We start from the raw sequence: 27,108 nt of genomic DNA, 5'->3' as shown, positions 1-27,108 counted from the left end.
TTCTGTTACACTAGAAAACAAATACATGTGTCAGTTTGTCATAATATTAAAAAAAATTGACATAAAATCTAAGAATTTAGTTACAAAAAAAAAAAAATCCGTTTAAACTGGTAAGAAGCACAGCTGGATAGTTATGAATTAAATATTTGATGTTGGCGCTTTTAAGTAGGCGTGTCACAAAGCTAAACTATCCGCCCACTCGAAAAACGCTTTCGTGATTGGTTAATGCTAATCGGCTCAGCAACCAACAGTGAATACGATTGGTGGACACGGTATCCCATGGTGACTGATACGATCTCCCATGGTGACCGACATAGAGATATAGGCGCTACATTCGCTGCTTGCTGCTTGTAGTCCGTAACATCAGCCTGATGGTGCAAACCCTGCTTATAAAAAACTAAATTAATAGCGTTTGATGTAGACAGTCGGAGTGACGGATTCGAGGGCAACACTGAAAGGTAAATGCATTTTGAGAGATAACGTTACAAGGTTTTTCTGTATGTTGAAGTTTTGAGCAACCCCCCCATGCTAACTTGCTAAATGCTAACCTGTGCTACATCACCTGCTAGTATATGTAACTTACTGTACAATGTTACTTGTGATAATATATTTTTATTACATCGGTAACTTATAGCAGTATCTTCTTTTTATCTCTGGGTTTTAAGCTCGCACGTGAAGATGTTGGATGGTTTCTTTTTGGATGTGCTCAAAAATTGTCCCTGTGGACATATGTAATAGATGACAGCGTTTGTTATTGGTCGAACTGGTCACCATTTATTATGGGTCGTTTGGTTGTCGAAGTCAAATGACTAGGACGTTTACCTTTGATATCTTGTGTTTGAGACCGTTATGTGCTTTATAAAACCATGAAGGCCTCCGTCACACATTATATCATGTGTTTTGGCCAACTGCAGTCATCTAAGCTCATACAGATGAATATGTTCTGTCACTTCAGCTCAGCGTTGCCAGACATATTGATCGGTGTCTACAATCTGGAAAAATACTGCAGTCTATGTGCCCGAAACTGCTGTTGTTCAAATGAAATGTGAGCATCTAAATTGTCTCTGTTCTGTGTTTTTATTGCAATGAAAGCACCAGGATTCTCCCATCAGGTATATTTGACTGGCAGAATTAAAACTGGCTGAGATGGATGAGCAGAGTGTTGAGGTATGTTTACTGTGTGTGTGTGTGTGTGTGTGTGTGTGTGTGTGTGTGTTTTATGCTAACAGGCATCAAGTTGTCTTCTTTTGTCAAAAACTTGACGTAGAACATTACTTTTAATCTTTAATCAAAGGGACAAATCTGTCAATGTTAACTCGCCTTCATGTCATTCAAATGTGAACAGCTTTCTTCTTCCATGGAACACAAAAAGTGGATTCTAAACATGCTTGTCATAATAATAAAGTAGATTTGGGACTCCCAAATGACAAAATAAAGATCTTTAAAGTTGTTTGTGATCCATAAGATTTGTGCGCTAAATTACAAATTTGAAGCACACAAGAAAGCAAAGGGTGAATAAATTGAAGGAATAAGAATTTTTGGCTGAACTGTTTTTTTCAAGGAGTAGTTTCACCCGGTTTGATTATATTGTAGTAAATATTTTTAGTCTCAATGTTAATGTGTTCGTTTCCTTCTCAAGTTTGTCTGAATTGCCTCTTGTCTTGCGTCCCTCTTCAGAGTATAGCGGAAGTCTTCCGCTGCTTCATTTGCATCGAAAAGCTTCGTGATGCCCGTCTCTGCCCTCACTGTTCCAAACTGTGCTGTTTCGGCTGCATCCGGGTGAGCAAACACATGCATACGCACTCATTAAAAACACAACGACCATACTACACACAGCCTGGAGCAGCTCACAGTGTCTGTCTAATTAATCAGTGCTCCCTCTGCTCGCTTTATTGTGTCAGCTTGACAGGTCCTGACTAAATTCATATGTATAGTAGGTATAGAAAAGAATCACCAATCTTTAAAATAATCACATTTTGCAGCCTGAAATGAGGACAGGCACCGTTTTTGTTTTATCCAGCTGTATTTACTCAGTGCAACTTATAACATCCAAGTGAAAAATGGAAGGATGAGCCAAGACCGCATTTATAAATTAGTAAATTGAATTCTTCTGTTTTCTTCCTGGCAGCGATGGTTGACTGAACAGCGAGCTCAATGTCCCCACTGTCGGTAAGTTCTAAAGTTCAACTTCAAATGGGGTTTTGAGCTCTGACAGTCTCTGCAGTATATCTAGAGGATTGAGTATTGATTGTTCTATTGTAAGAGTTCACAGAATGAGATCATTTCGGGGAAGCACTGATTAGTTACATTAAGGAAACCGCAGCCAAAAGGCTTAAGACAACTGGACCAGAGCCATCTGATATTTGGCAACACAAACACACTTACATGATTGCCAAAGCAGTTTGAAGTGTGTTGAAACCACAGCTTTATAATTAAAGCTCAAACACAAAGACTCCTTTATCTAGAGTTCTGGAACAGATTCATCCCTATTCCCATACTCACTTTTGGCTGATCTGAAAAATATAAATGATATACAAACATTGCAGAAGTTTTATAGAATCAACTTTAATCCAGCTTGCAACAATACCCATCTCATTCCTCTGTCCTCTCCCCATTTAAAAAAAAACAAAACAAAAAAGTAATAATAGCAAATATGTATATGGTCCATTTGTCTAATCAATCTTTTGTTGTATCAGAGCTCCGCTTCAGCTGAGGGAACTGGTCAACTGTCGCTGGGCAGAGGAAGTGACTCAACAACTGGACACACTGCAGCTCTGCAACCTCACAAAGCACGAGGAGAACGACAAAGACAAGTGAGCAGTACACTGAATATTAAAACATATTTACATACATAATTTTGAAGATCGAAACAATGAAATCTATAAATTAGAAAGCAATAGGAGAAATAGGCATGGTATAATGTTTTCATATAGAAAAGATACGCCATGACTTCTATTTGGTTTTCATGTTCTTGGATGACTAAGTGACCAGTTAGTGTAGAGTTAATACTGACTGTCAGTGATTCTCTTCTCACGCTGCCATTCTCTTATCCCAACAGGTGTGAGAACCATCATGAGAAGCTGAGTGTGTTCTGCTGGACTTGTAAGAAGTGCATCTGTCACCAGTGTGCTCTGTGGGGTGGCATGGTATGCAATTCTGAATTCAAAACGTATCAGACAGGCTGGTGGATTACATATATGGTGTCATGTCCTCCGATCCAAATGTGTTGTGATAAAACATGACTGGTAACACATCAGAGCAAATTATCAATGGATAATACTGTGCCTAATGTGAATGAATGCCAGTTTGTTTCAGACAGGAACTTGCTTATCTCCTTCTCCTCTCGACAGCATGGAGGTCACACGTTCAAACCCCTGGCCGAGATCTATGAGCAGCATGTGACAGAGGTGAACGAGGAGGTGGCCAAGCTGCGGCGCCGGCTAATGGAGCTGATTAGTCTAGTTCAAGAAGTGGTAATCTCCCTCGCTTCTTATTCACATACACACAGAGCCATTTAGGTGTGATCTGAGTTGACAGTTTGTAATGGATGCTAGTTTACCAGCCACAAATCCCTTTTAGATGAAACTGCAAATGAGAAATCAAATGTTGTCTGATTACATGTATTCCTGGTTCGATAAGTGCGTTTGAAGGCATTTTACATAATGTAGAACGCCAGGATGACAAGAAACCCACTCAAATCCATCAGCTACTGTTTATATCTCACTTTTGAATCCTGTGTCTAGTGATTGTCCTATAGAGGGCGCCACAGCACAAAACAAATGGACTTTACATGGACAAATACATCAGGAAATTCTTCCTAGATCAACACTGATGGTTTTGAAATTTAAATGTTCAGTTAGGACATACAATATTGTTCAAAAGTTTGGGGTCGTTAAGATTTTAATGTTTTTGAAAGATGTCTATTATACTCACCTGGCTGGATTTATTTGATCAAAATACTGAAAAAAAAATGTAACATTTTATACACTCATATGTTTAGTCAAATAATATACATTTTGGAAGTTTTAAGAGCTATAGCTTTGCATTTTACGTGTTTTTAGGAGCGGAACGTCGAGGCGGTGCGTGGGGCGAAGGATGAGAGGGTAAGGGAAATCCGGAATGCTGTGGAAATGATGATTGCTCGTCTTGATAATCAGCTCAAGAACAAACTCATCACACTCATGGGTACAAACATACTTTTGTTCCGACAATTTTCATGTAATCTGATGTTTGCAGTAATATTGGTCTAATGTAGAGATGCTGCACCCACAGGACAGAAGACCTCTCTGACACAGGAGACTGAACTGCTGGAGTCTCTGCTGCAGGAAGTGGAGCATCAGGTGTGTGGATCTGGCGGAGCGGTAAAATAAAGCAGACATGCAAGGGACCTCTTTAGACTACACTGAAAATATGCCGTTCAATCAAATACTACAGCTTAAAACCTAAAAAAAAAATATGCAGGATAATAATTTCAGATGCTAGTAGCACTTTTGATTTGTGACGAGTGTTTTCACCCCACAGCTGCGTTCTTGCAGTAAGAGCGAGCTGATCTCTAAGAGTCCAGAGATCCTGCTCATGTTCCAGCAGGTTCACAGGAAACCAATGCAGTCTTTTGTCACCACTCCTGTCCCACCAGACTTCACCAGGTACACAAACTTAGACACTGTACCTGTTATGTTGCTGCTTCACACGGAGACGAGATCTCCAGAAGCTTGAACTTTCTCTGTGGCAATCTGTGAATAATGGATAAAAATACACACCTATAAAAACAACTCCTAAAGCTTATAAAGCCATTCAATCATGATGTCAATTTGTTGGCCAATACTGTATGCTACTTCTCCAGGGAAACATTATTTATGAGTGAAATAAAGTTTGCAGTGAACTTTTCTTGTAAAGACTTGCATATTTCATAAATCGCTCAGTCGCATCTCATTTCTTCTCAGTGAGCTGGTCCCTGCCTATGACTCGAGCACTTTTGTTTTGGCAAACTTCAGGTGACGACACTCCCTTTGTCTTTCTTATTAAATCTTAAATGGTGCATTAGTTTTCTTGCGTGACTTGAATTGCTGTTGTCTCATTGCCTTAAGTACTCTGCGGCAGAGAGCCGACCCCGTCTACAGCCCCCCGCTCCAGATATCAGGACTGTGCTGGAGGTTGAAGGTTTATCCTGTAAGTTTGTCACCTGTAACATAGTGGCAAATTGAAATTCACACACTCTTCATATTCGCAAACGGAGGTTGTTGTTGCGTTTTAGGATGGCAATGGTGTGGTCCGAGGAAACTATCTCTCTGTTTTTCTGGAGTTGTCGGCAGGGCTCCCAGAGACGTCCAAGTAGGCTGCATCCGCTGCTCTTGTCCTGTCATCCTGCTGTGCTGTGTCACAAATAATATTTCTGATGGCAAGCTGGTTGCATATCTTCCAGGTATGAATACAGGGTGGAGATGGTCCATCAGGCCTCCAGTGACCCCACCAAAAACATCATTCGAGAGTTTGCATCAGACTTTGAGGTGGGCGAGTGCTGGGGGTATAACAGGTTCTTCAGGTTGGACCTTCTCGCCAGTGAGGGCTACTTGAATATGCAGACTGACACTCTTGTGCTGAGGTGTGACATTGCAGCTTTATTTGAGACTTTTTTTTTTTTTATATATCTCTAATAGCACCTTTAATATGATGTGACTGTTCATTTACTCATTATTACAGCCTGTTGATAAAGGAAGCGTACTTGTGTTTAAAAAAAACACCTTAGATAGAGTGGAATAGAATTGAACATTGATGTATATTTTTTAAAAGTTTAACGTGTAATTAAATGAAGTGTAGTAAATGCTGCATTTATGCCCAAAAAATAGTCAGAGATGCATCATATACTATCCAGGGATGCATCCAGTGTAGGCTGTCTTGTTCATTTCTTATGCTCTGTTTTTACTATTAATCTCGCAGGTATCAAGTGCGATCACCAACGTTTTTTCAGAAGTGCAGAGATCAATACTGGTATATAACTCAGCTGGAGTCGGCCCAGTCCAGCTACATTCAACAGATCAACAACCTAAAAGAGGTTGGTGTATTTTGTGTATATGTGTATTTTTATGTCACCGTCAATACAACCACATTAGGATTTGTTTTGTTTCTAATTTTAACAGTATTTGTAATGTCTGCTTCCTTCTATACGGACTGAGGCGAATGTATTTATGAAAGCGTTTGCTATTAGTGTAATTTTTACAAAGTGTCTCATGTGTTCTATGCTTTTTATATTTTGATGTCTTTGTGTTCAGAGGTTAGCCATAGAACTGTTCCGGCGGCAGAAGTCGAGGAGTTCCTCTCCACCCGATCGACGTCTCTGCCCCACCACTTCCTCCGAAAGAGACTCCCGTCAGGGGAAGGGTTCTGCACTGGAGGAAAGAAGTCAGGCAGCCTCAGCGGAGACGAAGGAAGATGAGGATGAAGAGAAGACTCGGCATGATGACTCTAATGTAAGGCCTTGAGCAGCATAGTGAAATTCATGGCTATTTTGACAATTAAATCTTCAGCTTTTTCTTGTTCCCTTTGAGAACAAGAAAAGTTCTGTGTTTTTTTACACCCTTAAGTTATCATACATCATTTCATCATAGCCACATCTTGAACACCTTGCATACGAACTCTTACATCATCACCTGCTTTTAGGCATATGACATTCAAATCAGATTACGCTCATTGTGATCTCTACAGTAAACAAGCCTTCATGTAAAGTAGTCAACCTGAATCCCTGACAGCCACATATCTTGAGTCATTTTCATGCTTGAAGCTGTTTGATGTTATATTACGCACATTAGGATCAGTTTGATGATGATGTATTGATGCACTGCTAGGAGTTGTCTGATGGGGATCTGGAGGTGGACTGTCTAACTGGAGATGATGATGTCAATCCTCTGGACGGTAGCAGCACTTCTGGGAGCTCCACAGCCACCAGTAACACCGAGGAGAATGACGTCGATGAAGAGACCATGTACGTATAAGATAAAAAAAAAAAAATCAGCTTTGCTAAAATTTCAGAATGCGCTTTTGAAGTGGAACCACTTGGCCCACTGTTAAAGTCATTTTATCATGGTTAAGGGATCTTAGGAATGTAGTTCACCAGTATAGTTAAAAATAAAAGTCAACATTTACTTTCTTGAATGCACAAAAGCTATTGGATTGTTTTAAAGTCCTTTGATAGTTGTTCAAAGTCATGGACCATTTTATGATGCTTTTCTCCATTTCTTTTTAAAATGATAGTCGTGATAGACTGTTATGGTTCTTTCCTTATATGGAAAAATGCAGTTTGGTGATTACAAAATCACTGCAATGATTAACCGTTCCGATGCAAACTGTCTGAATGAGCTAAGCCTTTAATTATTTATAGTAATATTTTACCATACTTGTTGGAAGACCGCATATGATGAAGGTCACAAGCTTCATTGAGGTATTCATGTAGATAATGTAGATCTTTTGAAAGATTTTCTGGCAAAATCATGATCATCTCTAATAGTGTTTTTAATGATGTTTTTTTTCCCTTAAAGCAGTACTCATCATTTGTTAAGTCACATCCTCATGGTGTGGTAAATAGTAATGTACTAAGATTATTGCATAAAAGATGGTTCTTTGTGTGCCATAGGGTAACAGCTGTATCCTCCTTCTGACAAGAAAACACAGTTTAATTAGGGCTGCTACCACATTTGTGACAGGCTTTCCCCTCGTACCCTGTGTTTAACCAGAGGAGAGCTGTTCTTTCTGTCCTGTCCTATCACCATCTGAGAGAATAAGCACTGTGGAAACTCATAATGTAATAACTGCACATAATGTAATAATGAAATGTTCATAATGTAATAATTTTCTCAAAAGTCTTGACCTCATGATGTAATAATATTATAAACTCACTAAAAATATTGTCATATTGTAATAATTGGATAAAGTATATACTTTATATATAATTTAAAAAAAACGCTCAATGCTGCAAGCGTTGTAAATGGAAACAAATTATGCTCTCCAGAGCACAAAAGCAAATATTCACAGTAGAGAATGCCAAATATTTAATTATTATATTTTCAACTAAGGGTGCTCCTGTGTGTATTTTTTTTTTTTTGAGTGTTTGTCTCCCTAAACTGGGCGTGACACAAAAAACTGCTTTCCTTATGGATTTAACATAGAATGTTACTTAAATATGAGAACAGTTGTCAATCCTACTTTGCATGTTTTGAACACAAATTATGTTTTTTTTCTTTGGCCATGCAATAAATGCGCTTGCACTTCACATCCTTGAAAGAGTGCAGTTTACTGACGTATTTACTTTAACTTCTCAGGTACTGTCCGTGGTATGATGAGAACAACAGTGGTTACATATAAATGTTTTAATTGTTTGATTCAAATTATTGCTTGGAGCAATTCAGTTGTGCCCCTACTAATTCGGTGTCTTTGTTCCAAATTGGGTTATACAAAAAAAAATGCCTTTAATTCAAAGGCAGCATGGAGCACAAGTTAAATGAACATTTCTTCTTTTAATACAAGCTATAACTTGAAATGTACTTCTGAGAATATGTTGAAAAATGAAGTACAACTTACAACCACACATCATTTCTGTGCCTATAAGTGATTTCAACCAAGGAAATCATTAGTTTAACAGCCTGTGAAGAATGTGTCAGCAACGTGACATTTACCTCAAGAAGATAAAAGCGTCTATATAGAATCATATCAGCAAAATAATAAATATGATACATTTATGTAGAATATACATGTTTTTTCTTAAAACAACCATTTAAGTGACTATATCTCAAAAAAATTCTATATATAAAATAATTAGTGCTGTCAAATGATTAATCTAAATATTACATAATTAGAGCTGAAACCAAGTTTTTTTTTTTTTTCAGAATGTGCTGATATTACCTTATGATCTGTGATTACATTATAAGTTGCCACAGTGTGTTCATGATGTATTACATTTCTCACACAATAACCTATTGCATTATGTGAAAAAACCAATTTACATTGAAACATTATTACATTATGAGCTTAAGATTTTATTAAGTTTTGAGAATTATTACATTATGAAAATTTTATTACAATAATAATGCAATGCTTATTACATTATGTGCAGTTATTACACTGTGAGTTGTTGCAAGCACTATTGGCAGCTTTGACTTGTGTAGGTTCTGTGAGAGCACTTGTGTTTCTGTAGTGAGGTGTTGGGGTCAGAAACTCACATGTTTCTGCTCCTGCTGCCGGCTACTGCCCGCTCACACAGCTCTCAAACACACACACTGCTCCAACCAGATGAGACGAATGAGTCATCAGAGCCTCTGCCTCCTGCTTACAAATGCTGGTTCTCACAGTCACAGTCACACACACACACATGTGCACCCTTGTTCTCTCAGGCCCACGCACATTCTCACACCTTTGACTCTATTTGCTGGAGTGCTTTGTGTAAGCTCCTCGTGTTGGCTTTGTAAAGGTGCCCATGTGCTTTCCGTTACCCAAATGTCAGAAGTTCCACTTAATCAAGATAAAGTAGGTGAAAGCTGGAATAATCTGGCGATGTGGCTTTTTTTTTTAATGCTTCTCTGGTGTGCTTAATGTGTTCTTAATATCCATCCAAATGTCAGTCAGGAAAACACAAGAAGTTGCAAATGCCAATGTCTCAATTTGTTATTTTCATTTAAATCTGCAAAAAAAAAAAAAAACCCGAAAAGATTCAAACCATTGATTAGTGCAGTGGTTTATTGAATAGTAAGTGGCCAGAATGCATCATGACTGATTAGCACTTACAGAACAAATGTGCAATTAAATCTGATTAAATATTTAAAAAGACAAGAGGAGTCAGAGGTGGACAAGGTAAACTAAGACTAATACACACTGTTATCGGTCTTAGTCTCGGTCTTATTACTCTTGGGACAAATAAAACGGAAATAAAAAATGAAATGAGAATGATTTAATAGAAGTAAAAACATCTAAACATTTAACTGCCTATGATCTACTGTTATGTAATCCTTAATAAGAAAATGAGTTTGAACTTTTGTTAACAAAGGAAGTCGAGCTTGATTGTGTTACAGAGACATTTAATCCCAAATGAAATCCTGGATATTGAAGGATATGTACTCATCTGGAGATCATGTGCCATTTTTTTTATTGTATGTGTATGGATGAAGGGATGGATGTTTATGTATAAGTGTGCATATGTATATCTTTTATTTTTATTTGGTGTAGTATTCTTTGTTTTGAATATCTGTTTTTATATTTCATAAGATTTTTTTTATTTTGTACTTTCTGCAATAATTCAGTCTTAGTATTGCTAAGCAGAAAACTAAATACATTTCATTATTTAATTTAAACTTTTATTAACCCTCTCAAGGCAGGTGTTGCAGATTTGCAACAGTAAAGTAACTAAAAACCTTATTACTCCAGATACATATTTTATGAATCTGGAGTACTAAAAACTTTACTATAGGTTACTAAATTTACTAAGTTACTAAAACTTAATTTGAGCCTGAGAGGGTTAACCTATTATTTCTATTAATATTTTTTACAATATAAAGAAAACCTATTTTTGTGTGTATCGAGGTGAGATAATGACAAAAATAATTATAATTATTATTAATATAATTTTAATTTTATAATTTTTTTTATATAAATCTTTTTTTTATGAAAAGAAAACCTATTGTTTTATGTATGTTGAGGGAATGATGTATTTATTTAGTTTAATGTTTTTCTATAAACCCTTATGGAGTATATTAAAGAAAATAAATAATTTTTAAGCTGGGGCCAGTATAAAATACTAGCAGGGTAAGCACATTTGTTCTATATATCCGTCTGGAGTCAAAGCTCTCAGCTTCTATAAATACTGTAGTGATCAGCACAGAGAACCGCTGGAGAGGACTGCGTCATCACACAGTTGAGCCTGAGACAATGGTGCATGTGTTACCCTTACACACACTCCCATACAGTACATACATATTCAGCAGGATGCTTGGGGCAGAATGCTATCAACTCCCCCTGTGGAGCAGCTTATTTCAGACTATACCACTTCTCCCTATTAACAAGGGGAGACACGCAAATGAATCCTGGTCTATTTGAAGGATGTGGCGAAACAAAAGGGACATAAGGCCCGGCCACACTTCATTTAGCTCCATTTGGATCCAATTAATCATTCAGAACCTTTCCACACTAAAACCTACATTTTTGAGCTGATCTGGTTATGCATTGTAGATATGTTTATTTGCTGCTGACACTCTCTAGTACTAGTTTCTTTGATGCTAGAGAAATAATACAAGTGTGAATTGTTTTGGTCTGTTCTAGGTCTGGTGAGAATGATGTGGAGTACAGTGGGAATCTAGACCTGGAGGAAGGTGAATTACCTGATGATGTTGCCGGGGCAACAGGTGAACCAAAGTTTATCCGTCTAAGCTGCCTCACTAATACAAATATTGCTGTTTCTATAATGAAAAGCAAGGGTCATGAATATGGCAATCTGGTGTGTTGAAACACTTGGTTTGAAGTGTCATCGACTTCGACACCCTGTTAATCAGTTGTTGTGATATAACGAGCCAAATTACCATATCAGCCTTTGAAGATTGACTGCAGTATCTGCAGTTTAAAACACTGTGGCAGCTTCTGCTGTGAGACATTAACAATTCACCCCAAAAAAGAAATAAATAGGACTATAATGTTTTAGAGTTGAGACACCTGAACAGTGTCAGAATGAAATTGAATAATAGTCCATATGCTGCAATTTGTGATGTACTGTACTGTACCCTCTCACAATTGTGTAGGGATATGCCGGTATCAATTTTTCCTGTTGCGGTTAATTGATAATGCTTTTATCATGGTATACGGTATTATCACAGTATTGAAATTTTGTCTTAAAAAAGTGGTCATAATACAGTATAACAGGTTAAATAACTTTTTTTTTTTTTTCTTATAACAAAAATAACTAAATATTTAAAACAATAAAGCAATAAAGAAAAAATATATGTAAGTTAAATGTTTTACACATTAAATTGCAAAAGAACTATAAAGACCAATAGGTATCACTTATAATAAGACCTCATTAGTTAACGTTAGTTAATGAATTAACATTCAAGGCAAGGCAAGTTTTGTTTATATAGCACATTTCATACACAATGGTAATTACATAAAGGAAAGTACAAAAAAAAAAGTAATGAAGAAAAATAATCACAAAAATAAAACAAGCAATTTAAGAACTTGAAAATGATTAAAAAATTGACTTAAAATGAATTTAAGACAGTTTAAAAAAAGAAAATTATTTTACATAAAATACAGTGCAATACATAAAATATAGTGTAATCAGTTCGGACATCGCATATTGCTCATTGTTTAGCTGTGCATTTGTTGAATGAGCACTATCTACATTTGCTCTAGAAGTTATTAATCTTTGTTAAAAAATACAAGTCTTAGTTCATGTTAGCACATTAAATAACACAGTTGCAACTTTCAATTTTAACAATGTGTTATTAAATATTGGAATACCTAAGATTAATGAATGTTCAGAATAATTTTTTCATTGCCAGTTTATGTTAACTAATGAAGCCATAATGTAAAGTGTGAATGAACAATAAAAGATCAAAACACTTTCAAACAATATCTAAGGCATTTGTAGTCCAGATTAAAAAATAAATAATAGGCTATTTATCTTCAAACATTCCTTTTTTTTAAATAAATATAATCAGTAGTTGGCTCTGTAATAAACACCATAGGGAAAACACAAATCTGAATTGTCATTTAAGATAATTGATGGTTTAGAAATTAACAGCTGCTTTATTTACTAGGGGTAAGGGCTGCATTTTAGCGCCATCTGCTGTCAGAGAGTGAATGTGCTTGAATTCATTCATGTGCTTCTCATGCCTGCTTGTTTACATCAGAGAACATGCGCTCTTTCAAGCAGCATACAGCGATGTTGTGCATTTTAAGCAGCTGATGGGAATACTATTCTTAAAATGCATTCCGAATTCGGAATAATTTGTAATGTATATTTATTCACGGCATTTAGAAGTGCCCACAATAACAATATCGTGCATATTAATCACGGCAATATATCGCATTACCGAATATTGGCACAAGTCTACAATTGTGATAGATTTTCTGCCTGTACTTTGCCCTGTACTATGGCTGCATAATGCTAACCTTACACAGTCCAAGTCTTCTCTGTACTAACTGTCTCCCACTGCTGTTCAGGAGGTTCTGGTGCAGGTGCTCGGGGTTCAAAGCGTGGGGCTGGTGCGAGCTCAGCCAGCCTCCTGGAGATCGACCCGGTCATCCTCATCCAACTACTGGACCTGAAGGACCGCAGCCATGTGGAGTCACTGTGGGGGATACAGCCCCGTCCCCCTGCCTCTCTCCTCCAGAGCCAAGGTGTCACTGATATGATCAATTTGGAGATTGAAATCAACATCAACTCAGTAGCACTCTGAAGTGACTATAAAGTTGACAAAGGTTGACATTATTCATGACTCATTAATCGTTTTTGATTGACAGCTGCTGCAGTGCCCTCTCGTAAAGAGCGTGAGCGTCGGCCTCAGGCAGTGCGTCGGTCAACCCCGGACTCGGGGGTCCTGATCAGACTGAAGGCTCAGATGGCAGTGCGTGGTAAGATGTCAGACGTGAAAGGGCAGCTGGAAGCCCGCTCTCTGGGAGCCTCAAACCACGATCAGGGCCCCTCCGTGGATTCAGAGATGAGGCCCAGTCGCAAACCCAGTGAACTGCTCCTCAAAGCACCCGTCTCATCACGACACTCTTGGAATGGTATGGCACTGAGCAAGTTTGCCTCATATGACACACAAAACATAAAAGTTACGGTAAATCTAATGTTCTATTTAAAAGTTCTTTCTTTTATTATAAAAGTTTTTAAAACATAATCAAATTTTCCATAAAAAAATATATAGCAGTGCAACAGTTTTCGACATTGAAAATACTAAAGACTGGAATAATGGCTGGTGAAAATCAGGAATAAATGACGTTTTAAATATTATTTAAATACATTCCATTAGAAAACTTTTTTTACTATAGTTATAATATTTTACACTATAACAGTTTTTTTTTTGTATTTATAATCAAATGAAACACAGCCTTGGTGAGCATAGACGACCCCAAATCTTTGTTGTGATCGTTGTTTCAGGAGTGAAGAAGGCTGGTTCTCCTAAGCAGGAAAGCGTGGGAGCTCTGGGTGGACTGTCCCTGCGCAGGGCTCTGGACACCGGGGAGAAAGAGCTGAGAGGAGCTGGACAAGAGTCCCCTACTGAAGCTGCTCCTTGTCTCAGAGAGGGATCCTCCTCTTTGGATGGTCTGTACACTACACTAGACGTAGTTGTCCTCCAACCCACTAGTTGATCTAGTCTCATCTCATGCTGTTTTTCAGCATCTTGCACTATTGGGTTTTTAAGATGCCTTGTTAAATTAATCTAACCAGCCTAATTTTATCATAACACTCAAGATAGTGAATTATGAACATGTGTTGTTTTGCCCATCCCAAACAATAGCTTTGAAACCCTTTCAATTATGCTAGGAATAATCATAATTCATTTGGGGGAAATGCAATGAGACTTCTGTGAAACTCAACTCTGATATTATAGGATGTATTCAGATTGTTTAGAAATGAGGCAATCTTTATTTTGCAGGCTCACTGAAAGCACGCAGTGTGCAGAGTTCTCCTCCCTCGCTGGGAAGCAGCGGCTGTTCCTCTGAGAATCCCTCTGGCTCTAAACATGAGGAAGTTCTGTATGGAGCTTCAGCTTCAGAACTGTTCAGCGTCACCGCTCTCAATGGAGCAGCCGCTCCTGCCACCATACAGCGCAGGACTCCAGCCGCTGGGTAATGTACAGAAACAAGCCATCAGTAGCACAGCACACTCTCTGTGTGTGTGTGTGTGTGTGTGTGTGTGTGTTTGTGTGTTTCCATTCATGAACAAATGCAGTTGTTGAGCTTGAATGAAGGTTGCCATTTTTATGCTCAAAAAATTGCTTAGCTACTTGGCAATGATGAACTGGTTTTAATTTTTCATTACATTCATTGTTATTATTATTGGAATCTCTTGAGTTTTTTTCTGATGCTGTGTTTTATAAAAAAAAAAAAAAAAAAACTTTATTTGGCAAAGTTTTTTTTATTTAATTAATTAATTATTTAATTTTTATCAGTGTCTCCACATAGCATGGTAAAATACCACACAATAGCTTTGATTGTGCAAATCTTTATTTTATTTGTTACCATAAAATGGTGAGACACAATGGTTTGCACCATGTTGATATTTAGGTTTTATTTTTTTTGCATGAAATAACATGAGACCCTTACTTTTTTTTGACACTCTAATAATTTTTGTTTTTGCTTCAGTTTGTTTCAATCAGCATGCCAATATTTAATAAAAAAATTCCCACATATATAGTATGACACAATTTGTTTCTACCATGCTAATATTTTTAACATTTACATTTATTCATTTAGAATTTTTTTCTTTTGGTTTGTAAACTTTTAGTGTGCCAATAATATTTTGCTTAATTTTTTTTAAAGTTTAGTTTAGTATCTTTGTTTTATTAAGGGATTTTCTTCTTTTTTTTTTTTTTTTTTTTTTGTCACATAAATTGGCGTGATTGTTTCCTTCAGGTCTGGGCTGCTGATGGACAGCTCTCTTCCTCTCTTCTTCCAAGAGTGTGCCGGAGAGATCCATCCATCACTGCTGTCACTGGCTGAGCCATCATCCTCTTCCTCCTCATGCCCTGATGAAGGTGAGACATGAAGATCTTTTCTGGAAAACACAAAAACAGGGGAAAAAAACACGGGAGATGTATAATTACCCTGCAGCACGTTACACTTGATGAGTCACTGCACACCGTGAACTGACTCAAATTAGAGGCGTTCTCAGGATAATACATTTATTCAGATGCTTCATGAGTAACACTCTCTTATGTGCTACTTAATTGCAAAAGGAAATAAAGTACAGCTGATACAGAAAAACATGTGTTCTCCGTACTGATATCTGTCAGTTGATATAAACGTACGATTGTCTGTTCATAGGTGTCCTCAGCCAGAAGCAGCTCCACCATGTGCTGCCGGGCATGAGCAGTGACAGTGAGCTGGACTGTGACACGGAGAACGAGAACGAGGATGAGGATGAGGATGAGGTGGTGGCTCTGGAGGCTGGAGACTGTGCGTTTGACACCAGAACTCTACTCTGCCCAGGTTCATACCTCACACTTCACTGATGCTGTTAGTAAATCCACTGCTATCAGCTTAAAGCCTGGACGTGTTAACCTCAACTTGTCCTTCATGGTCTTTACCATTTTTGATCTAAACATGCAAACTTAAATGACAAATCTCAGTCCAGATCAAACTGAAAATGTAACTTTTTTTTACATACCTAAGTTTGGATCAATCAGTCAAAAAGCTTAAAACAAAAATTTCCACCACATAATGAAAAAAAATCTAACAGTTTGGATTCTGAGAATCTCAAGATATAAACTTAGAATACAGTTTTTTTTTCTTTTTTTTTCTCCTAATTCTGAGTTTGTCTCGCAATTCAGTTTTTTTTTTCCTCCATGAAATTTAAAAAGATAGTTAACTGAGGAAAAAAGTCAGAAGTGTGGAATAAAATTCACATTTATCTTTTTCTTTTGAAATCCTGTAGTGGAAATGGGCTTCCATACAAAAGTGATTCAGACTCTAACATTTTCTTTTTTTTTCACTTAAAAAAATAACATAATTCTGAATGTCATGTTTATTATTTTTGAGTTGTTATTTGATGTTTTCTAAAAATGTTGACTGGTTGAATAATGCAAATTATTGCAGAAAGTCAAAATTGTTAAATCATAAAATCATAATTCAGCCTTTAGTACTTCCCTTTTAATACAGTGTTGTTTTATATTAGGCAAACGTGCTTTGTTAAAGTTAAAAATAGAGTTGTGCACAGGTCTGTCATTATCTCCGTGGGTGGGCCGCAGGCACCAGTCTCTTATAATATTAGAGTATTAGAGTATATAATATCACAGTACAGACTTGTGATGCAGCGGTCTGTGTGTGGTCTGATGAAGTGGCGTCTGTGTCTCGTTCGCAGGCGAGCAGCTGACCCCTGATGATCTGAGCTTTGTGACTGGAGAGACCACAGAGAGATGATCCACCACAGTGTTACAAAAATGTCTGCAAGTCACATGAACCTTCCTGTGTCATCAGGCACAGGATGTGCTCTTTACATTACGTCTGTGCACTTACTTTATATTCAGATGTTCAGAACAGGATTATGTTTCTATGTGCTACTGTATGTGTTATTTCAGAGAAACTACTTTTGGGATAGTAAAGATATGTATATGGAGTATATGCATTTTTTTGCTTTGCATTGTGAAATGTGTAACATTCCGTAATAAAGCTAGGTGTATATATTTTGTGTGTGCATAACTAGGTACTCCTATTACAGTTATATACATATTCTTTACATTTGCAATGCTGCTTATTATCATACATTCATAGAGAGTTGCCAAACACCTCTTAGTTTTTTTTTTTTTTAAGTCAATAACTTGAGGTTTCAAGTGTTTCGGCACATTGAGTCAGAGAATGTAAATACAGGTGCTGCTCTGCTACTCTTTACGTGACTTATTCTTAATGCAGGATATATGCAGATATTTGTGAGTGTTTTTGCTGTTGTTTGTTTTTGTTTCAAATTTATGTAGCTTGTCTGAAAATATTAAGCTGTCTAGCACACAATTCATATATTCCTATACCTAAAAAGTTTACATTTGACTAAATGTCTCCAAAAAGGGAACATGAAGCCGATACAAGTTCAAACTATTTTCTGACTTTCACGGTGATTGTTATTTATATATTTCAAATAAGAAGTTACTTAGCATTGCACCGCTTTATTACAAGCACTTATGAACTTATTAATGGTACATTCCCATTTTTGTTTGTTTGTTTTATTTTTGAACTCATTAATTCTTATAAGATATCCAAATAAAAGGCAGTTACATACTTAAACCAAAGTCTCAGGTGGGCTCATGTCTGTGTTTTTAGCCCCAGGCTTGTGTGTGTGTGCGAGAGTGTGTGAGAGAAAATTGGTTTGAGCTCAGACAAAAAGCATTGATGTTGTCTGTCATGGCATCATCAGCAGCTGGGGAGTGATGCACTTATATTCATTTAAGGTCACGGTCTTGCCCTTTGCATGCACAGGTTTCACTCAGTCAGTACAGTCTGTGTAATGTGAATGTTTTGCGGTTTGCTTTATGCAAATACTTTTTACTTTTTATTTTTGTATTTTTACTTCCCCTCCAGCATGTTCTGCAAAGTATAACAAAGTATAAGAGTGTTCCTGTGACTATTCAATGTAAATCTAATTCCGTTAATAATGTTCGTTTTGATGTTTTGTTTCATATAAGGAGCAAGAGGGCAGTCTGTTCTCTGTGCACATTTCTAGTTTACTGGTTTCTTTCTCTAGCATGTTTTTAAAGTCATTTTGGGGGCCCAAGATAAATTGGAGTATATGCAGAGTATGTATTGTGTATATATCTAAATTAAAACATGAACCAACAAATGAAGCGATCCTACTGCTACTACTACTACTATTATCTAATTTTAGCTATAAATAAGAAATATATAATAAATTGATTAATAAAATATTAGTATTATTTTTATGACAACATTTTCTTAATTTTTTTTAAAGTGTTTCATGTATTTTTCTTAAACTTTATTTTAAAACAAAGACCGACCGTTTTTGTTTTATCCAGCTGTATTTACCATTGGACATGCACTTTTTTTTTTCAAAAGTTTTATCAATACCAAGAAACAGTGAAGTCAATTATTAAAGGTCCCCTTGTTCGTGATCCCATGTTTTAAACTTTAGTCAGTGTGTAATGTTGTTGTTGGAGTATAAATAATATCTGTAAAAATCTAAAGCTCAAAGTTCAATGCCAAGCGAGATATTTGATTTAACAGGATTCGCCTACAAAAAAACGACCAGTTTGGACTACAGTTCCTGCAGCAATGACGTCACTAAAAAGTTTTTTTGACTAACCCCGCCCACATTGATTCACAAAAAGGGGGCGTGGTCTTGTTGCGCTCCGATGGAGAAGAAGGAAGAGCTGCGTTTGTGTTTGTCGCCATGTCTTTGAAACGCTGTTATTTTCATCTTGGAGTCCAATCATCTTTGTTTGGGCTTCCCAGGGACGCTGTACTTTGAGATTAATGGTCACAATTTATGTTTAACTCGGTTCCTGAAAATTATAATCCACATGTAAAACTATGTGCAGCTCATTTTGCTGAGGACAACTTTCTCAATCTCAATCAGTTTAATGCCAGATTCGCACAAAGATTATTCTTGAAAGATGGAGCAGTTCCCTGTCTGGAGAAGGTGTTGTTTATGGACCACAACTGGTAAGTGTATTTTATTATTTAAGTTGGTGCGTTTAACAGTTTCTGTAACTTATTACACAAAGGGCAACGCTGTTTAGCTTTGTTAACTAGATGTTAGGGCTGTGCAAAAAAACGAATGCGATTTTCATGCGCATCTCGTTAGTAAAAACGCTTCTGTGATTTATTAGTACATCTCCAGTACAAGCTTCTGCCCACTTGCTTCTCAACACTAGTCCCAATCGCGTTACCAGGAGGTCAACCTGCTCTAAGCTGGTGTCAAATCACAACACAGTTACCGCTGGCCCAATCAGAACTCGTTACTTTTTTCTGAAGGAGAGGCTTCATAGAACTAGCCCGTTTTTATCTACTGTCTGTGGTTTTTATGACAGTGAAAACAGCAGTATACAGATTTGTGTGAAATTGTGTGAAAAATACTGTGTTTTTTTACACGCGAAACATGAACACATGTATTTAGTTCTTATACCAAAATATTTATTTCAGGGCCAAGAAAATGTACAAAATCTTGCAGCTTACAATTAGGCTAAATACAAATGGCTGGCATAGCCTAATAGAGATCAAAAATGTATTAATAATGATTTAATGCTTAAATGTTTAGATATTGTAATATTGTAATTTTCGGACTTTATTTATTTATCACTGTATGTTTCTTACTGAATTTTTCTTCAAATTTGACGAATATATTTTCATATATATATATATATATATATATATATATATATATATATATTTTTTTTTTTTTTTTTATTCTTTTTTTTTTGTATGGGTTGACATTGGTCATTTAGTCTGGAATTTACCTGCATGGTTATTTAGTTTTTAAAAACAGCTTTTAAAACGAAAATACATCACATATTTTGTTTTGTAACACTTATGTAAGCTGGAAAGGAAAACTGAAGTACAGCAAGGACTGGTTAGGAAGTGCTCCACTGTGCACTTGCCTTAAAAATTTATCCATTAATAACTTAAGAATGATTAAAGTTTAATATACAACACAACACAGAACAGGAGATGCCTCCTGTGCCACGTCACATATAATAGTTATTATATTGTTATATAACATTTTATATATATATATATATATATATATATATATATATATATATATATATATATATATATATGTTAATCGGGTGACATTGTATGTGTGACATGGGCTCACACTCCTATTGTCACAGGAATTGAGTAGGAAGGAGCTTGAGGTGGAGGTTTGAGACTATATTTACACATCCTGGCTCAGTAAGCCTTTAGGGGTCACAACCAGCTCTTGTGTGTGACAGCTATAAGGACTCGCTCAGTTCTCAGAACACTCACAGAAATGAACACAAACAGATACAATGGGTGCTTATGTGTAACATTGATGTCTTCACTGAAAAAAAAGTAAATTTTAAGGGCTGAAAGAGATTTACACAATCATAGGATGAAAAAAGAATAACTTTTTTTTAAACTTAAAAAAATAAAAAAAATCTCCGAATTGTTTTTTTTTCTGTTCTTGACATTTTCCGAATTTGAGAAAAATATGTCAGAATTCTGAGATAAAAAGTTGCAATTAATTATCCCTTGGCAGAAACGGGCTTCCACATGAAGCAAAGCTCACACAGAAGTCACTTCCAAACCAAGCATCTTTCTGTTGGTCAGTGTGGCAAAATTTGGTTGAGAAAATGTGGATTCCTATCGAAATGACTGTGAATGCACGGATATGTAAAGTCTCAAATCCAAAGAGATATCCTTTATAAAAGTTGAGTCAACCACGGCCTCCTAAAACAGCTCATTCAAACACACCCCATGTCTACGTCACAATGTGAGAATATGAGAATACATAACGCTGCCCAAATGTTCACGCAAAGAAAGTAGGCGTAATTTTTATTCTCACTGTTGCCACCGCTGCCCTGTTGTGGAGATTTTGTGTGTCCCCTTGTTAAAGCGAAATTGCTTTGTTTGGCTTTCCAAAAGAGGACACAACTTGAAATCACTTGTTGTTTGTCCTTCTCTGATTACAAATGCAGACATGGTTTTATGTTTACGCAATGCGATACGCAGAGCAATGCGTAAAAAGAAAGTATAAGTCATTATAATCAGTAATTATGTCCCCACTGGATGCAGCAAATGCCCTGTTTGTAATGGGTTTTATTGGTTTTGTCTCGTCGCACCAGGACACGGCATCAGTGTGGTTAGAGGCATAACATTTCCGTCACACGCTAGAGGCATTCGGCCAATCACAACACACTAGATAGCTGGCCAATCAGAGCACACCTCACTTCTCAGAACGATGAGCTTTGAAAAAAAAAAAAATTTTTAGAAAGGCGGGGCATAGAGGAGAAACAATAATGTACAGTAAGTGGAAAATAATGTTTTTTGAACCTTAAACTGCATAAACACATTTCATTACACCAAATAATCTCTTTTTATCAATGCCATATGACCCCTTTAATAACAGTATGACCAAACTATGGTTGATCAGAAATCTTCAGTTAAACTCCTTTCAAGCTCAGACCAGTCCATGAAAACTGTCACGCATCCCATTAAAAAGCTCTGAGAGTACAGTAGTGGTTTCTCATCAACACAGCTTTAATAGAATACAGTGATGACCATTAGTAACATAGGTTTCTCTTTTTTTAAAAAGATACATTTGTTTCTACATTTTTTCTATCCCAAGTTGTCTGGAAACCCTTCGTCAGCTTCGCTTTAGAGAAGAGAAGCCCTTTGAAAGAGCTCTCTTCACTCATGGCTTACGTAGGTTCATTATTGCTAGCAGAAAAAGAGCAGTACTCGACAGTACATGGACAAAAAGCAATGTCAGCAAGTGAGGAGGGCTAACGGACATGAAAGATCAAGAGTGCGCCCTAGCACTATCGGGAACGCTGCGTCTAACAGTCAGTTCATGGGGGGCCAAGGCTCAAGAGTACGTGAAGATGAAGTGAGATGTTCTTCACTGAAATGAACCGTTAGAAAACTTCGGTCCTTTGACTCATCACCACGCTGTGAATAAGCGAGAGCCTTTGACGGTTTTTAAGTTGACCAGCGCTGAATCTGTCACACTTTGCGCGCTTCCGAGTTTTCAAGTACATACTTCAGTGAGGAGGAGATGGGCAAATGGTTTACGGAAAAGCATTACAGACTTCTGTATCCATCTGAGTTATCAGTGGTGATTAAAATAGCACATTTAGAAGCCAGACGTCACATACAGATCCCAAATATTACACGCACCCACGCACACGCTCAAATCACACATAATTGTTTACAATATATGTAAGTTACTACACTTCCGATATATAATTTATGCCCCGTGTGAGGTGCTAGAGGAATGACTGGGAGGGAGATTGTACATGATGGTGAAGGCAAAAAGGGAAGGTTATCTCTGAATCTATGCTAATATCATCTCCAGCACAGCTTCATCGCGAGGCCCATGTCCTTTGAGCTGCACTCATCAATCTCTGGTCATCAATCCAGTCTCGAAAGCCGTGAGGGAAGATTTTCTGCTTCTAGTGAAGAACTAGGATATACAAGGCATGATTTAACTGATGTGTTGAGAAACCCACAAAGGGTACAAAATCAGATGCGTAGGTACATTCGGGACAGTCTGGGCGTCTTTTAAAGCGGGTAAAGGTTTCACTGATCCTGCTTCATGTTTCTGTTTGAAGGCCAGAGAGAGGTTCCTCTTACAGTACATTCGACATCTGGATGTACATTCTGGACCAGTTAAAATGCACCACAACAGATTCAACTTCCCATTCAAGCACCTTTTTCTGGAAGGAAACACTCTGATGGCAGATGTGGAGTTGGGTTTAGGTTGAATTTTGTGATTGGAGGTGGATGTGGGGGGCTTTAATGACAACACACAGGTGATGAACACCCCACCCCCACCCATTATCCATCCATCTCCACCAAAAAATAAATAAATACATGGAAACTGATCAGTGCAATGGCACATGTCATTCTACTTGTTATAGATGTAAGAGGGAAGGAATTAAGGGTTGCAGTATTTCTAGTCAAACACACACATGTTCCACCACAATTCTCCTGAACAGAACCATCCAATGGCATTATGGGTGCATACAGTGGCATCATTATATGTGTCAAATATGAAAACAAAAGCATATGACTTTAGTTAGAAGGGTGGTGATATGTACTGTGTAAAGATCAACAGAAAATCATTTTGAATCAAATCATTGTATGGACAAAATAAACAAACTTTGTGTGTGTGTGTGTGTATATATATATATATATATATATATATATATATATATACACACACACACAAAGTTTGTTTATTTTGTCCATACAATGAAAGTCAATGGTAACTGTTCTTCAAAATATCTTCTCCAGGCCAAGAATTTCTAAAGTATGTTACTTTTATACATGATGTCATGATATCAGTGACTGATAGAGATTTGTATCTTTATTTGTAAAGTAAGTAATATTGAGTACCTCTTTGTATTCTTCTTAAATGTTAATTTTAAATTACAGTATGTATACTTCTACCATTTAAAAATTGCAACTAATTCTTAAAAAAATTAAAATAAAAAATAAAATACAAATTCTGCAATTTGGAATAGATGGTAAAAATGTACATGGCCAAGTCTGGTCCTACTCTTAAGTGTCATATCCATTTCTAAATACAAATAAATGTATAAATTCATAGTGTATAGAAAAAAAAGAAAGTAGTAGAGTGATCAGATTTACTCTATATCCACTTCCCAGCCTGTCAAAAACAGCCCCATAATAAACGCACACATTGTGCTGCTGAAACTCAACTATCCATGTCCTCAACGCCTGAGGAGCACTTCAAACTATGAGCATCTCCTGTCAGCTTTACTCTGTTGTCAAGCAAACCTCTCTGGCTACATTTACACATCCCATACAAACATTTAGCTGACAGTTAAAAAGATCTTTATCCAGCTTGCCAACATGAAGATAAATAATGAGAGATATTATGTTTTGAATGGGAAGTGAATATCTTGGACTAATCTTTCTCAACAGGGTTTAACAGCAAGCTCTTGTTGATGTACTGTAGCACTGTTTAGAGATGGTAGTGTGTCTCCTGATTAATACTAAAGTCATTTTCTTTGGTTTTGAAATTGAAAATGTATAGAATATATTTGGTGACTGTGCAGATGTTTCGACCAAACCCAACCCTGCACTTTCCACAAATAGAATACAAAACAGAGCCTCTTAAAAAAAGATATATTTTATTTACTGTTCTGGTCAGTGAAAGTCACTTAATCTTCAGAAAAAGGTGACTGTCAACCTCAGGAGGTCAAACTAAATATTATATGAGCTGGATTATTTAACATTTATTTTATATGAAGTTTGTGATTTATGCAACCTGTTTATCAAGTTTAGTAAAAAAAAAAAAATTCCTATCAATAAACAATTTAAACATTAAAATTAAAGGCAATATTGTTAAAATAAAATCAAAATAAGCGGGATAGTAAAAAACACTAAATTGTATCCTATTTGTGAAAAGCACCATTCATTGTTTTTAGATAAAGGTACATGTCTTACAAAATGAACAAGTTAACACATGGGGTCATTAACAGCAAATACATGAAGTGTGCTAAAAACATAAACAAACACATGAATATGATTCCACGTGCTTCTCAAAGACTCATCACAGCCAGGTCATGATTATGTCTGAGCTGCAATTTATAGAAAAACCTTAAGCAGCAATTTATAGACACCTCTTTTTCCCATTCCACACACACACACAGATGCACACAAATACAACTGGGCCAGAGAGCGTGTTATGAGGATGAGGAGGAAGCTGGCTGAGAATGGTGAAGGATTCTGATAGGCTGGTTCATATAAGACGAGAGTGGAATGAAAAAGTGTTTGATCGTGACTCTGTTCCAGAGTTGCCTCGAGGTCTGCTCCCTACATAGATGGCTGTCTGTGCACTCATTTGGACCCTCTACATAGGCAGCAACACAAATAACAATTAACACAAGGAATTTGCTGTCAGCATGTTGAGCTATTTTCATCTTTATGGCTTTTTTTGTTCAGAATTCTCAGTTTACATTTGACAATCCTTATTTTATTTTTGTTCAGAATTTTGAGTTTACATCTCGGAATTTGTTTTCTCAGAATTCTGGGTTTACATCTTGCACTTTTTTCCCTCAGAACTCTGCATATGTGGTCAGGTCATGCTCGTTATGAGATGTACATTTCAAAAGAATTCTGAGAAAAAAAAATAATTTCAACATGAAAACTCACAATTACACATTTATAACATAAGAAAACCTGTTTAATTGTGAGACATAAAATTAAAATTGTGAACAAAAAAGTACGAATATATATATATATATATATATATATATATATATATATATATATTTTTTTTTTTTTTTTTTTTTTTTATTCTATTGCAGAAATAAGCTTCCATAGTGATAACCATAACTATATATAGCACACACAAATATTGGGTAAAACAGTCAGGTTTGAATTACATAAATATCAAGATTTTCATTTCTCTTTCTTTTCTAAGTTTGTGTTCTGCAAAGGATACAAGCGATGCTGCCTTACAATTTGTCCAAATTTGTCCATCTAAAAGGTCCCTTAAAATGCTGCCTATGAAGGATGTTCACTAGGTTTTGGAACAGTGTACATGTATGTACGCCCACTTCATGTGTTGTGTGAAATGAGTGTTAGGGTTAGGGTTTTAGCCTCAGGGAGAAAGGGGGGCATGATGGGTCAAGTAAGTTGCGGATTAGACCCTTTTGCTGTGGGTTATATGGGGAAAGGCTATCCCAGGCTTCCTCTCTGGGGAGCGGAGAGGATAGGGCACACTAGGGAAGCAGCTCAGAGGACCCTGACCCTCTCTAGCCCTCTGGATCAGGCGCTGAGATTCCCTCCTCAGTGGCATTATCCCCAGCCGCCTCTTTCTCCGACCTTCCTGGGGGAAGAGCGCAGCCACCTCCAACAATTGTCCGTCTGAGGTGGTCTGTGTGTAGGAGGGCACTCTGGGTTTAGGCTGTGGCTTTTGCCTGTACCCAGAAGAGCCGTCCACTTGGTAGAGGCGCCAGGCCGCACCGGCCCCACCATAGGGGGGTATGACTTCTGGTGTAATGGTTCTCATCTGGGACAGGCTGGATGAAGCTGAGGGTCTGAAGCAGCCAGTCTCTGCACGCAGGTCTGGCCCCATGATGCTCAGACTTGTTCTATCCGTAAACGAATCCATGCGTTCTTCGTAGGCCAGGTCAGCCGGAGCCGAGCACTGCTGGAGTGGCCAGCCGGCCCGGTTCTTTCCTCCATTCTCCGCCCCTCCGTCTTGACACACCAGCTCACTCTGCAAAGGCTCTACTTCCTCGTCCTCCTCCTCTCCTGCGTCCTCCACCGGCTCCCCTTCCTGCTCCTCCGGTTCATCCGAGGGTGGGGGCAAACGGGGGTCCCTGAGGAACACCACAATGACCGAGATGTTGTCGCTGGACCCTGCATCTCGGGCTGAGGCCACTAGCTTGTGGGCCACCATGGCAGTGTCCCCGTTGTTCTCCTGCAAGTGGTCGCTAACCACTCGCACAGCTTCTTCTGGATTCACGGTGTCGTAGAAGCCGTCACACGCCAGGATCAGGTAGTCCTCACTTCCATCCAGGTTGAAGGCGGTGCAGTCAGCGTCACCACAGATATAGGGCTTGTGTTCTGAGTCACCTGTACATATATTATAGAATTATTAGAAATTATAACTATGCATTATATATAAAAATGATATATATATTAGGAATGTATAAATAATTTTTACGTTTAAATTTTCTC

At 37.3% G+C, this 27,108-nt stretch overlaps 2 protein-coding genes across 3 annotated transcripts in view; one reads left to right on the top strand and one right to left on the bottom strand.

Moving 5' to 3' along the window:
• The first annotated feature begins 292 nt into the window (after positions 1-292).
• Positions 293-17,848, top strand: LOC113054411 (E3 ubiquitin-protein ligase TRIM37-like). Of its 2 annotated transcripts, none has more exons than XM_026219946.1 (25): positions 293-458; positions 1,113-1,167; positions 1,678-1,779; positions 2,129-2,169; positions 2,697-2,813; positions 3,059-3,146; positions 3,351-3,473; positions 4,062-4,185; positions 4,273-4,340; positions 4,522-4,646; positions 4,944-4,994; positions 5,088-5,169; positions 5,255-5,331; positions 5,423-5,602; positions 5,938-6,052; positions 6,270-6,467; positions 6,843-6,979; positions 11,299-11,381; positions 13,195-13,371; positions 13,495-13,761; positions 14,135-14,299; positions 14,634-14,826; positions 15,613-15,734; positions 16,024-16,188; positions 17,060-17,848. In XM_026219946.1, the coding sequence occupies exons 2-25, from the start codon at positions 1,147-1,149 to the stop codon at positions 17,116-17,118; spliced, it is 2,880 nt and encodes a 959-aa protein (XP_026075731.1). In that variant the 5' UTR covers positions 293-458; positions 1,113-1,146; the 3' UTR covers positions 17,119-17,848. The 2 variants fall into 2 exon arrangements, with proteins under 2 accessions (XP_026075731.1, XP_026075730.1); XM_026219945.1 differs by having other exon boundaries at positions 1,093-1,167.
• Positions 17,849-25,715: 7,867 nt separating this feature from the next.
• LOC113054410 (protein phosphatase 1E-like) overlaps positions 25,716-27,108 on the bottom strand; it is a 34,897-nt gene continuing 33,504 nt past the window's right edge. The window contains exon 7 of the mRNA XM_026219944.1: positions 25,716-27,003. Coding sequence (XP_026075729.1) covers positions 26,066-27,003 — 938 coding nt within the window. The 3' untranslated portion in view covers positions 25,716-26,065. The remainder of the gene's footprint in view (positions 27,004-27,108) is intronic.

Source organism: Carassius auratus, chromosome 35 (genome assembly GCF_003368295.1).
Source record: "Carassius auratus strain Wakin chromosome 35, ASM336829v1, whole genome shotgun sequence".
Classification (NCBI taxonomy): Eukaryota; Metazoa; Chordata; class Actinopteri; order Cypriniformes; family Cyprinidae; genus Carassius; species Carassius auratus.
The sequence above is the reverse complement of the archived record's forward strand: the minus strand, read 5'-3'. Positions and strand labels throughout refer to the sequence as shown.

Excerpts from the sequence above, each read along its gene's own strand:
- LOC113054411 (XM_026219946.1), top strand. The coding sequence starts at position 1,147 with ATGGATGAGCAGAGTGTTGAG. Across the intron at positions 2,814-3,058 it reads GAGGAGAACGACAAAGACAA|GTGTGAGAACCATCATGAGA; the intron begins GTGAGCAGTACA and ends TTATCCCAACAG. Across the intron at positions 5,603-5,937 it reads ACTGACACTCTTGTGCTGAG|GTATCAAGTGCGATCACCAA; the intron begins GTGTGACATTGC and ends TTAATCTCGCAG.